Genomic DNA, 13,933 nt, shown 5'->3' with positions numbered 1-13,933 from the left:
TTAGATAAAGCATGCATTTTCTAGATTTTTTGTTTGGTTTTGAAGAGCAATCTTAGAAAATCATAGCAGCATGTTACTTTTTTCTTCAGCCTCATGACCGCCATCCCACCTCTGCTCCACCATTGGAGTTAGGAGCTTTTTTAAAAAGTGTCTTGTGTTTCAGCAGTGACAGAATTCTTATCCATGTGAAAAAGTGAGGGCTGTAAATCTTTCGTTTTGTTTGTTCTTAGTGCTTCTCTGAGCTCTCAGAAATGGAGGGAGAAGGGGTGAATTGGAGGCTTTTTGAAGACCTTCCCCTATCCTTGATCTCCTCCCAAAGTGGGATCCATCAAACAACATGCTTTAGATAGTAATCTTATAAGCTGTGCACCAGTCATTTTGCAATTGGTGAGTCCTCTGACCATCTAAGCCCCCTTTTATTTATTTAGACACCAGAGAACAACTGGTAATGAGAATGAATCACAGGATTTTATTTTTTTAAAAAAAACATTTGCCTTGAAATCACACAGTGATAGCAGGCTAATGTGTTTTCACTTTAAGTAGGTTGTGAATCTGGTTTCCTCTTTCACAGTAATCTGGTTCAGTCTCTTTCTCTCTCTGTCTCTCTCCCTCTCCCTGTCTCCCTCTGTCTCTCGCAGCAGTGCTAGAAGGGAATGGGGTTTGCTGCCTATTTATATACCCTTGACTTCTCAGTGTTGTTGGGGATGTTATTTTCTCCTTAGACTGTTGTTTACTGCTTATTGGTCTGGCATTAATCCTGATATTAATCCTGGGGTTAATCCCTGTTTATCTAGGGTTTGATTGCTGGCAAGGAGGTGTTCTGATTTTCCCCCCCTTTTTTTAGCATTTCTCTTCCTTGAACGGTATGCAGAACTTGCTTATCTTGTTTATGTGCTTATTGATGGCTGATTTGTCTGAATGCCAGGCTTTCCAGAATTCCCCTAGTGTGTTTGGATTTAGCTTTGTCTAAGAAACTGTGGATAAATTGGCCATGTGTTGTGAAATTAAGGAGATTTCATCATGATGTCTGATTGCTAGTTGGTGTTCATGTATACTCTGCTAGTCTTCTACCTGCTTGTCCAACATAGTGAGTCTTTTGATATACTTAAGATATTTTGGAGGGCTTTAGTTGGCTTGTGTGTTATGATGCCATGTGGTTGTAAATAGTCTGTTGGTTGTTTCTGAGATGTTTTTGATGTATGCAGTATTATCCTTTTTATAGCTTGTATTGGCTGTGTTGTAATGGATTGAAGGGTCAGACTGATAAAGTTTCATGGGTATCTATTTTCTTGGAAGATGTTGTGTATGCACTCTTTTTCCTTTTCTAGAATTCTAGGTTGCTGCAGTGCATTTGTGCTTCTCCCACAGCTCCTCTTATGGAAGGTTGGGGTTGTTACTTTGATATTTGAGCACTTGGTTAGTGTGGATGTTTTTTTTTGTTAGACTTCTTCTAATTTGCCATTATTTCCTCTGCTGGTAAGGATATCTAAGAAAGGTAGTGCATTGTTTTCTTCTTCCTTTGTGAGTTTTATTTCTTGGAAGATGCTGTTGATTGTTTCATGTGTCCCTTTGTCCTTTTTTATTATGAAAAGATGCCGTCTACATAGTGGATTCATATTTTTGTTGGAAATGGTATAATTTCTAGATGCTGCAGTTTCTATTATGAGTCCTGTAAGTGGTGATTCCATTGGTGTGCCTCTGATTTGTTGGCTATATTTGTCCATCAGATTGAAAATAGGTAATGAGGCAGAGGTTGACAAAGTCCATGATCCTGGCTATTTCAATCTTAATGTATTTGATTAGGTTGGCTGTGTTGTGTGGTACTGCTGCCATGGATTTTTTTCACTAGTTCTGTGTCTATAAAATGTTCTGTGACATCAACTGAAACCATAATCTTGTCTTGTTCTATTATTAACTCTTTGGTTTTCTGAAGATATAGTTGAGTTGATAGAATATTTCTTCCTTTGCCTCATCACTTGTGTCTTGTTAGATAGCATGGATGTTCTAAAGGGGACATCAGGATAATTGACATGCTAAATAGACCTCTGCATGTAGCTGGGTCTCAAGTTGGGTAGGATTTTATAGAAAAGTACTAAGACCTTGAATAAGAAATGCATCAAATTATTTTGGTAAGAGCAAGAGATATTCTCAAGTCATATTTTATAGGAAACCAGTTGTGTTTAAAGAAACTTGTAAAGAGAAATACATTTAAGCACTTAAATGTTAAGCTTTCAGATTAATGTGGAAATATTCCCTAGAGTAGATAGAATTTTAGTAATTAAAAATATACTGTAAATAAAGCCAGCTTTAAATCAAGTGGCTGAGATATGGAACTGATGGATAGATGATTTTGCCTGTGCCACTGTGATTTAATGTGATGTGCAAGGTAACAGATTTTGCTTTGGATTATTTACAATATCTAAACATTGGAACCATCAGTTATTTAATAAATAATGTTTTACGGATCATGATTTGGCTGCTTACTGAAGGGAAAATATAAAAAAAGTTGAAACTTGTTATCTGCTTTTCTTCACGGACTTGTGTTATAAACTTCAAGAATCTTTTATGTTAACTTATTCCATAGTGTGTAAAGCTGGTCTTTTAAAATTTCTGATTAGGAGGAAGCCCTACATGCTTTCATTCAGCCTGAGATTCTTGATGGTGCCAATCAGTATTTCTGTGAACGATGCAAGAAGAAATGTGACGCAAGAAAGGTAAACACATTTTAACCTAAATAATGAGGTGGGTGTATTAACATATATGAAATGCAGTTCATCATTGATAATTGGTTTCCCTTTGTGTCTTTGCAGGGATTGCGATTCTTGCATTTTCCTTATTTGCTGACCTTGCAATTAAAAAGATTTGATTTTGATTATACCACTATGCATAGGATAAAACTTAATGACCGTATGACATTTCCGGAACAGCTAGATATGGGCTCATTCATTGATATTGAAGATGAGGTAATAATCAGTATATACCTGGATTATGTTTTAAGAAATACCTTAGTTGACTCTAAATTATAAACTTATTTCACATCAGATTAACTTGAAATTTATTCACAGAATCAGGATCAGCTGCTGTGTATTGTCCTTTCTTTCACCTTTCAAACTTTTTAAATGTAAAACCTAGATTTTGGTTGTGACTGCTATGCATACATACAGACACCCGTGCAGTAGTGCAAGGTAACCAATCAATAGGGTGGAAGATGCAGGCCTTACATTTCCTGAAATGCCTCCTTGCTGTTGTGCATTTATAAAATGTGCTCATCTCTAGGTATTAGTGTGTAATAAGAGAGAACATGTGAATCCATCAATAGCTGAACTAAAAAAGAGGCTGTAGAATATTTTTAGAAAGGAATTTAATTCTCATGTTGTACACAGGTATGCACTGTTGACTCCGCTTTACAATTTCAATGATTTTGTAAGATGTACAAATCTTTATTGTTTATAAACTAATCCTTATGACTTGTTTTAAGAAGTCTCCTCAAACAGAGAGCTGCACTGATAGTGGAGCAGAGAATGAAGGCAGTTGTCACAGTGATCAGATGAGTAATGACTTTTCTAATGACGATGGCATTGATGAAGGAATATGTCTTGAAAACAATAGTGCTGCTGAAAGAATTTCAAAAGTTGTTAGTGAAAAGGTACCTTATATAATATGCGTATTGAAATTATTGCATATTTACATTATTAGGATTATTATTATGTATTGTACAAAGTAAAACAAAATATTGTTTGCCTTACCAAAATTTGTCAGTAAATTGATAGTGCACTGTTAGCTGGTTTTCCAGTTAATTGCAAAGCAACCTGAGGGGAGGCCACTAAAGTTCAGAACAACCCCATGGCCATATACAGGTAGTCCTCAACAGACAAATATGTTTTAGTATATCAATTTTGGTAAATTTTATATGTCTTTAGCCTTTTATAGTCCCATATTATACTCCCATATACAGGTAGTCCTCAACTTATAAACAGTTCATTTAGTGACTGTTCAAAATTACAACGGCACCGAAAAAGTGAATTATGACTATATTTCACACTTACGACCATTGCAGCATGGTCACATGATCAAAATTCAGGTGCTTGGCAACTGGTTCATATTTTTGATGGTTGCAGTGTCCCAGGGTCATGTGATCAGCTTTTGTGACCTTCTCACAAGCAGAGTCAATGGGGAAGACAGATTCAATTAATAACTGCATTACTAACTTAATAAATGCAATGATTCACTTAACAACTGTGGCAAGAAAAGCCATAAAACAGGACAAACTCACTTATAACAAATGTTTCAATTAGCAACATAAATTTTGGGCTCAATTGTAACTCAAGGACTACCTGTAGTAGAAATAGCCTTATGTCAATTGTCTGTCTATCTATCTATCTATCTATCTATCTATCTATCTATCTATCTATCTATCTGTCTATCATACAAGAGACATTTTACCAATACCATAATGAGAACATGAATTACATGATTTTATAATAATGAATGTCAATAGCTGATCTCATCAGTAGGAAAACTTTCTAAAATAGTAGCAGTTATTTTGCCTATTGCAGAAAAAGGAAAATAGTATTAGCCAACAATTCCCAGCAAGGGAAGAAAGAAAAGGATAATATGGAATGTTGACTTTTATGGCCATACCAACTTGCTGAAATGCATTCTATTGCCAGAATATTATTGGTGAGAGTACCATAGCAAGATGCTGCTTAAAATACAAATAAGATGTTAAGAAATAAAAATGAACAGATATTATTAGAAGTAATAATATAAGTAATAAAATGAGCAGGAAATATTAGAGTAATTTGGGGGATAATTTAATATTTAATTTTTATAAAATTTGTTATGCAATATTCTTATAAATGTTCAGATTTGTTTTGTTTCTTGTCAGAGGAGCTAGATATCTCACAAAATGTGACTGCATTGAATATACTCTCATATTAATGGGACAAGGAACATGAGTGTCCTTTTAAATGTTAGTATTAACATTTGAGGTTTTAAGTACAAAACGAAATGAGATGTGAATAGCATGAAAAATAAAATACTTTTTAAGAATTTTTAGAAAATTAAGTAACTCAAACAATGATACAAATATTTTCTAACCAATCTGTATTTGCTATTTTTTCTATCATACAGAATTCATTACTATATGAATTATTTTCTGTTATGGTTCATTCGGGAAGTGCAGCTGGCGGTCACTATTATGCATGCATAAAATCCTTTAATGATGATCAGTGGTATAGTTTCAATGATCAACATGTTAGCAAGGTAAGTTATTATAGTGATCTCAACAAAGATCCTGAATGCCTATAATGAAACAACAGCATATAGATTTAGATTTAAATTTAAATTGCATGCAGATTTAAAACGTGGCATCGGCATCTCAGCTCTTCAAAGTAGGCCAGGTCAGGAAACAGTTCCCTTGACAATGGCAGAAACTTGGCTTTTATTGAGATAGGCTGTAATAACAGAATCTTGAAGCCCTGACTACATGTTCCTTTTCCTCCTCCTTATACTCCAGGGAGTTTAGAGCCAGTTTGTATTTCTTCTTAATGTTTTCTTTATTTGCTGGGGATAAAGACATATATTTGTAACACTCACTGCACAGGCTCATCTTTGTGGCTTTAGCATGGCTAAAGAAAACTCAAGATTTACACAAGCTAAGGACATCATTAGGAAGAGAGAAAAAATAAGCAGGCAGATTGAGAACAAAACATGTTAATTATCTGCTGAAGGAAAGGACGGGGAAAAGGGAATATGATTCTCAAGTTATTACCATGTTTCCCCAAAAGTAAGACCCTGTCTTATATTATTTATGTGTCCAAAAGAGGCATCAGGTCTTAATTTTGGGGGTGTCTTATATTTTTTGTGATATTTGCCTCGCGGTGGCGGCACCAACAACCCCGTCGAGCAGCCCGCATGGCCACTTCTGCGGCCGCTCGCAGCAGGAGGCCGTGTGGCACATTGCACCACTGACACCACAACAAGGCGAAGCAGGTGGGGGACGGTCTGGAGCTGCCCCACGCGCCTTGCAGCCGCTTACCAGTATTTCAAACCTCCCCCCCTGGGCAGGGGGGACCTGAAATACAGATGAGCGAGTGCGGGGTGCATGGGGCAGTTCCATCCCTTCCCCACCTGCCTCACCTTGTTGTGGCGGCAGCAGCACTATGTGTCACGCGGCCTCCTGTTCCATTGCGGCAGCGAAGTGAGACGGAGTGGGTGAGGTCCTAACTAGGGCTTATTTTTGTGGTAGGGTTTATATTAGCCCCCCAAAAAAATCAGGGTAGGTCTTAGTTTAGGGGAGGAGCTTATTTGGGGGGGAACACGGTGGTTCACAGAGAGATATGACTTCCATGAAGGACTTGGTTATGTTTCCTGGAATATTATATATTTAATATGCAATGCATTTAATTACATTAAATGTGCATCACCTTAATTTTCCAATTAGATAACTCATGAAGACATTAAGAAAACGTACGGTGGAACATCTGGAAGCCGTGGCTACTACTCCAGTGCTTTTGCAAGGTAGCAGTTTGTACTTTTGTAGCTCATTAACTTTACCCTTTTAATGGATTAATACAGTTATTTGTTTTAGTAAATAATTAGTGGGCTTATATGTTGCACATTCACAAATGATTCTGGTTGGTTTACAATGCAAATATATAAATCTTTAAAACCATACTTATAGCCATTTAAAGACTAGCAACATAAAATCCATAAATACCTTGATAGAAAGTATCTCAGCATGTTGAAAGCAATGTTCAGTCCATAGCACAAGGTTGGGGAGCTTCCATTCTGAAGTCCTACAGCAGATTGACAGGCTTTGAGAAAAGCAGGTATCGTCCTGGCATCTGTGACCAGAATGGCAATTGGAAGAGCTCCAGCTATACCAACCCATAGGCGATGCTCTATCTCAGGAAGTCAGCCTTAAGAAGCATGTATATATTGTGGCCAAGACTAGCCCAGCTGCATTTATAAGCTATCTGGTGTAGCACTTATAAGTGCACTTCTGTTTTCATTTCCAGCATTATCCTTGATTATTTGGCACTTTTGAAATAGCAGCTGCATTTTTATCATTCTGTGAAAAGTGAGGCTCCAGAACTTTTGCCTTGACAAATGGGATGTAGTTCATTTGAAGCAGAGGAGTCTTGTACCTTTAAGACTTACTCTTTGAGGGCTATAGAAATGCTTCTGGATTTGAATAGGGTACTGTTTGATCCTTTGATTATAATGGTTGAATGCATATAATTACTTTTACTAAGATGTAATTATGCATTTTAGATTGTGCTATTAAACTCACATGTATTTTAACATGCAAGATATAATTATTTTTATATTACTCCAATAGCTCGACAAATGCGTATATGCTTATATATAGATTAAAGGATACAACTAGAAATGCAAGTAAGTACACATTCCATTATTCGCAGGGTGATTATGGTTTTAATGATATTTCTGTTGTGATTGAATCTCCCCGCTTCTATAAAATCTAGCTAGATTGCTTTTCTTTTCTCCAATTCATGAGAGGAGAAATATTAATCCAAATTAATGAGAAGACATGTATAGATTTTTTTTCTGTCTGTGAATTTGATAGCATGCTGCAAGAAATAGTTTTTATGAACATGGATTTGGAATGCTGGTAAAATAACTGTTGGAAGTATATTTTAGTTCAGATTAGCTGCTTCTGAAGAAAGAGTAAAGCAGTGTTTTATTTACTAAATCTCTTGCACTAAGCTAAAGATGTTATTGTTTGATATGTGCAGTACATATTTATACAATAAGTGGTTTAATATGCATGAAAATGCATATTACATAGACTATGCATAAAGTTTCAGTGTGTGTGTGTGTGTGTGTGTAAAACTGAATAAGTGGGTCCATTTTAGCAGTGGGTCCATTTCACAAATATTCCTAGACAGTATTCCTTAAGGCAGGGGGTCCCCAAATGTTTTGGTTCCACAGACTAGTGGTGGTGGGCAGCAGAGGGGGAATGGTTTCACTCCTGCAACTTAAATACTGCACATTCACAAATGAAGCTTTGCATGCTCGCCCGCTGCTTCAGCAGCCCATTTCTCAATAGGCCGTGGCCCAGAAGTGGTCCATGGCTCAGGTTGAGGACTCCTGCCTTAAGGAGTATACATAAAGTTGTATGTGTAATTTAAAGTAAGGTTAGGTTACAAAATAACAAAATACTGCAAAACCAAGATTTTTTTTTTAAAAAAAAGCTCACATTCTTATTGCATTGATAGAGTTCCTAGAGGTCAATGAATATCCAGAGCATATTAAACGATTAGTAGAAAAAGAAAAGGAACTGGAAGAACAAGAAAAGAGGCAGCGTGAAATAGAACGCAATACTTGCAAGGTATATTTTGGCACATCCCACCTCAAATGTTTGCTTTGAACAAAATGAACAGATGATTTTGTACATATTGATAGATGTATCAGAATCATTTGCATATTCTTACTTGGCACAGTGCCTACAAATTATTCCTAGGTTGTTTGTTTGTAGGAATCCATTGTTAATAGAAATTGATCGAAATTTTTACCCTCTGTTTGATAATGGATCAGTTAAGTTTGAATGATCTAAGCTTGATAAAACAGCAGCCAGGATCAAGTTACATACTTGTATATTTTCATACCCTTATGTTCCCAACCTTGGCTTTGTAATCTGGACTTTTACATGACATTCAAATTGATTTAAGGTTTCTAGCAAACTTAAGTTGAAAACCTAGCTTAAAGGTAGAGCAAGCTGGAGAAAACTGTTTATTAAACAAGGTTTATTCTAAACTGGGTGGAGAATATTAAGTTTCTGACTTTCAGCTTTAGTCCGGTTATGATTATATGCTGCGTTGATATAACACAGCCAATAAGTATTCTTTCATATCATATTTCACTTGATATGAATTTAAAAATGTTTTTTTACACTTGGCTTACGTTCTTGATGTAGTTTTGAAATTTTGAAAATACGTACTTTTAGAATCTAGGTTAACTTAATACATAGTCTTGGAATTTTGCTAACACTATATTTCATTTCTTCATGACATTTTTTGAACAGAAACGTGTTCATTGATATAATATTAGCTGTGAGATATAATTTGTTGTTTTTGAAAGAATCTTTGAAATGTAAAAGTATATAAGATGATTGTTTTCCAGATTTTTTTTTCTTTTGTTGAATATCTCTTTTCTAAAAAAGTGTTCATGCACAGAACATTCTAATTCTTTTATTAAATTAGAACTATCAACTACATTGAAAAATCGGTTTGACACTTTTTTCTGTTAATGGCAATTACAGATAAAATTATTCTGTATGCATCCTGTAAAACAAATAATGATGGAAAATAAACTGGAAGTTCATAAAGATAAGACTCTGAAGGAAGCTGTGGAGATGGCTTATAAGGTACAATGCTTTACAGGGTAATTGCTAAATTGATCAAGATCTCAAGGGCTACATGAAACTCAGTGTATACATCGGGTTCTTTTGATGCCATTTGTCTGCTAATTGTTGACTTTCTGTTTCCACTCTACAATAATAGAATGATATTGGTTATTTGAGTCATGAGCCAAGTATAGGGCAGTTATAAAAATCATTAAATAAATATTTTTCAGTATTTAATCTTACTGTAGCTATTGTTGGTATTCTTTATTAATTGAAAGCCATAACAAACCCATTGTGGTGTAACAATTAAGGTATTGGATTAGTATTTGGACTCCTAGAGGGAAAGGGGGATACAGCTATAACAAAATTATTACATTTGTGGCAATCGTGCCAAAGAATCTTGCCAGGTCATATATTAATGGACAATAAACATAATATTGGTATTATTTTTAGATTAGTGGGAATGTAGTTCTTGAGACTTTTTATTTTTGTTAACAAACATGACATGTCTGGAGAAGTTGAAATTAGAATGTTTTTCTTCAGTTTTGACCGAACACTTGAACAGCATTTCAATAACACTATTTTTCTCTTTTCTATGGGTTATAGATAATGGATTTAGAAGAGGCAGTTCCTTTGAATTGCTGCCGTCTTGTTAAATATGATGAGTTCCATGATTATCTGGAACGATCCTATGAAGGAGAAGATGACACTGCAATGGGAATCTTGCTTGGTGGTGTTAAATCAACATACATGTTTGATCTTCTTCTGGAAACCAGGCAACCTGATCAGTCTTTCCAATGTTACAAACCTGGTGGTAAGTGACACTTTATAAAATTGTGATTTTATGTATGCACAAGAAAAAATTTTTTGATAATCATTATACATTATAGCACGTATCTTATAGTAAGTATATTATCTTTAAATTGAGTATTTATGAGGCAAGTATTCTTTTTAATCTTTTTTGCTGTTTGTTATATCTTCTTCATGAGTTATATTTATTATTTTGACAGAAGTCATGGTAAAGGTTCATGTTGTCGACCTAAAACAGGACACAGTGGCTCCTCCAATTAGTGTCCGTGCTTATTTGAACCAGACAGTTACAGAGTTCAAGTATCTCATTTCAAAGGTAAATAATTTGCACCTTATTCTTTTTTTCTCTGTCTTTAGTGTATTAAAAGCATTCATTTTATCTTGCTTTTCCTGTTACCTTAGGCTGTACATTTACCTGCTGAAACAATGCGTGTTGTTTTGGAACGTTGCTATAATGATTTGCGTCTTCTCGGTGTGGCCAACAAAACACTTAAAGCTGAAGGCTTTTTTAGGAGCAATAAAGTAAGATATTTATTCTCCTAGTTTTACTTTCAAAGTTTACTATATGTCAGACAGTAAGAGTTAATATAATTTATTTGTTCAATAGGAATTTCTTGATTTACAGATGTCACATTTTTCTGTGTTTATGTGCTTAAATCCTTGTGGATTTATTCTGTTTTACATTTTAGGTATTCGTTGAAAGTTCAGATTCTCAAGATAGACAGCTGCCATTTACAGACTCTCAGTTATGGAAACTCCTAGACCGCCATGCAAATACAATCAGACTGTATGTTTCATTACCAGAACAGTCTCCTGGATCAGTGTTCAGAAGGACAATATTTCAAAAGGCGAGTGGAGATTCAGGCAATTTAGATGCAATTTGTGAAGCAGGGAAAGGATCTTTACTTAATACAAAATCTGTAGAAGCTATCCTAGAAGAGAGCACTGAAAAACTTAAAACCTTGTCCTTACAGCAGCAGCAGCAGGAAGGAGATAATGGTGACAGCAGCAGGAGCACAGAGGCCAGTGACTTTGAAAATATCGAATCACCTTCCAATGAGGCAGATTCATCAGCATCAACAGAAAACCAGGAACTTGAAAACCAAATTCAGGTTTCTGACACAGAAAATTTCCAGTCAGAAGAGCGGTCAGATTCCGATTTGAACAACGACAGGAGCACAAGTTCAGTGGACAGTGATATTCTTAGTTCCAGCCACAGCAGTGACACATTATGCAATGTCGATAATGCCGCTATAACCTTGGCGAATGGACTTGACTCACACAGCATAACAAGCAGCAGGCGATCCAAAGCCAATGAAGGGAAAAAGGAAACATGGGATACGGCTGAAGAGGATTCTGGAACCGACAGTGAATATGACGAAAGTGGGAAAAGCAGGGCAGAAGCACAGTTTATGTACTTCAAGGCAGAGCCCTACATCGCAGAAGAAGGTTCAGGAGAGGGGCAGAAATGTATGTATGAAATATGGTAACGTGCAAGGTATTTTTCTAGAAATGTAGATTGCTTGTTTATTTATATTTTTATATGTTGTATACATTCCCGCAAAATACGTTTATATATGCAGGCTTGCTGTTTGTTTGCATGAAATGAAAGATGGTTCTAGATCAGGGCTTTTCAACCTTTTCACCCATTGTACCACTTTTAGAATATGGCAACATCCGAGTACCACCAGTCGCCTAGCAAGGTGTCAAAAACTTGATGAGGGGGGAAAAAAGGAAAAAAGTGATGAAGTACAGTTAGTCCTCGACTTACAACAGTTCGCTTAGTGACTGTTTGAAGTTACAATGGCACTGAAAAAAGTGTCCCCCAAGACATTGGCAGCGGGGGTGGGGTGGGGTGGGTGTTTGTTTTTTATTCCCCCCTCCATCTGCTGGGTGTTTGCAGCAGGCTTTGGTCACTTCACGTGACCCTGGGACACTGTGACTGTCATAAATATGAATCAGTTGCCAAGCATCTGAATGTACTGTAAATCACAAGACCCTGAAGTTGCTGCAACATTCCAGCTGATTGGCACTTCTTCAGGGCTCAGCAGAAGCATCAGGATCAGCGCCAAGCTCCAGCTGGAGCCTGGCACTGATCCTGGCGCTTCCGCCCAGCCCTGCAGCTCCAGCCGTCTCTCGCTCAGGCTTGTGCATTGCTGCCACCGGTTCAGCTCATTCCCCTCCCCCGCTACCACTTTTCTAGGATGGTCACATACCACCTGCCAGGTGCCCATGTACCACAGGTGATACCCGTACCACTGGTTGAAAAGCCCTGTTCTAGATGCCTAGATGTAGGTACTCCTCAATTTACCACCACAACTCGAACCGGAATTTAAGTTGTTAAGTGATGCAGTTATTAATTAAATAATGTGGATGTTAAGTGAATAATTTGTTTATTAAATGAATCATGCAGTCAGTAAACAAATCCTGCTTCCCCCACTGGGTTTACTTGTTGGAAGGTGACTGGGAAGGTCAGGGATCATGATCACATGACCACAGGGTGCTGCAACCGTTGTACATGTGAGCTGGTTGCCAAACACACATGTGATCATATGACCACTTTGGGGAACTAAATGAAATGCAGAGTATAAATCAATAACCGTTAAGGCAAATTAACTCTTTGGCAATATATTTGTTGTGAGAGAAGATAGATTTTTGCCAATAAATTGTTAACAATTCCATTGTGCATCTGTAACACACCATGTGCAGTTGCTAAACATGATACTTTCTGAAAATGTATAACAGCATTGAGTATAAACTAATGTTAAGAAGGCAGTTTCAAGATGCAATTTAACTAATGCATACTTTTAAAATTTACTTTTTCTTGGATGGACCTTCTTTTCAAAATATTAAGTAGTATAGCTTAGTAAATTATTGTTTATAATGTCACACATTCCCCAATCATCTGCTGTATAATTTCCTTATATGTGAAGTTACACAGAATACAGTGTTAATGGATATGATAAATGTCTCTGATCACTTGAAGTCTTATAACTTGAAAACAAGAAAAGGGAATATGTGTATCTGTTAATTACACAAATGAAATGGTATTGGCGATTATATATGTGGCATTTTTCAAGTTAATTTTTTTCTTCGTTTAGGGTTGTTGATCCTTGTTGATAAAAGAATTACACTCTCTGCCTTCAAACAACTCTTGGAGCCATTTGTTGGAGTTCCATCTTCTCAGTTTAAGGTCTTTCGAATTTATGCCAGCAATCAAGAATTTGAGAGTGTCCGATTGAATGAAACTCTTTCATCCTTCTCAGATGATAACAAGGTTAGCAAAATATGCTATTGAATACTAGTGGAAAGCATTTAGAATGTAATGATTGGCCCAATTATTTTTCAAGGGAATGTTTTGTTGTATTAATTGCATTACTTGCATTAATATAAAAGATAGTACTTATCTTTTTAAAAATCTACCACCTGCAACTCAATATTTAATATTTTGTATACAAGGCAGTCCTCATTTAACAGCCACTTGTTGAGTGACTGTTCAAAGTCACAATGGTGCTGAACAAGGATACTTATGATGGGTCCTTTTAATTGCAGCCATCATGGCATCCCCATGGTCATATGATTGTGATTTGGGCAGTCGGTAACTGGCTCGCAATTACAACTGTTGCATTGTCCCACAGTCACATGATCACTATTTGTGATCCTCACTTCTAGCTTCTGACAAATTCAATAGAGAAGCCAGCAAGAGGTTGCAAATAGCAATCATGAAACTTTGAAGGATTCACCTAACAACGG

General features: G+C 36.3%; 1 protein-coding gene across 5 annotated transcripts in view; it reads left to right on the top strand.

The window, feature by feature from the left end:
- The window catches only part of USP47 (ubiquitin specific peptidase 47), a 59,403-nt gene that overhangs the window by 36,037 nt on the left and 9,433 nt on the right, over nt 1-13,933 (top strand). For 2 of the 5 annotated variants that reach the window (XM_081312555.1, XM_081312554.1), the window contains 13 exons: nt 2,619-2,714; nt 2,811-2,963; nt 3,479-3,646; nt 5,134-5,265; nt 6,446-6,522; nt 7,346-7,401; nt 8,244-8,356; nt 9,287-9,391; nt 9,977-10,184; nt 10,381-10,496; nt 10,583-10,702; nt 10,870-11,650; nt 13,282-13,457. In XM_081312555.1, the coding sequence (XP_081168681.1) occupies nt 2,619-2,714; nt 2,811-2,963; nt 3,479-3,646; nt 5,134-5,265; nt 6,446-6,522; nt 7,346-7,401; nt 8,244-8,356; nt 9,287-9,391; nt 9,977-10,184; nt 10,381-10,496; nt 10,583-10,702; nt 10,870-11,650; nt 13,282-13,457 (2,301 nt within the window). The remainder of the gene's footprint in view (nt 1-2,618; nt 2,715-2,810; nt 2,964-3,478; nt 3,647-5,133; nt 5,266-6,445; nt 6,523-7,345; nt 7,402-8,243; nt 8,357-9,286; nt 9,392-9,976; nt 10,185-10,380; nt 10,497-10,582; nt 10,703-10,869; nt 11,651-13,281; nt 13,458-13,933) is intronic. The other 3 variants (XM_081312557.1, XM_081312556.1, XM_081312553.1) reach the window with 3 other exon arrangements.

This window comes from Vipera berus, assembly GCF_964194415.1.
Source record: "Vipera berus genome assembly, chromosome: 1".
NCBI lineage: Eukaryota > Metazoa > Chordata > Lepidosauria > Squamata > Viperidae > Vipera > Vipera berus.
The sequence above is the reverse complement of the archived record's forward strand: the minus strand, read 5'-3'. Positions and strand labels throughout refer to the sequence as shown.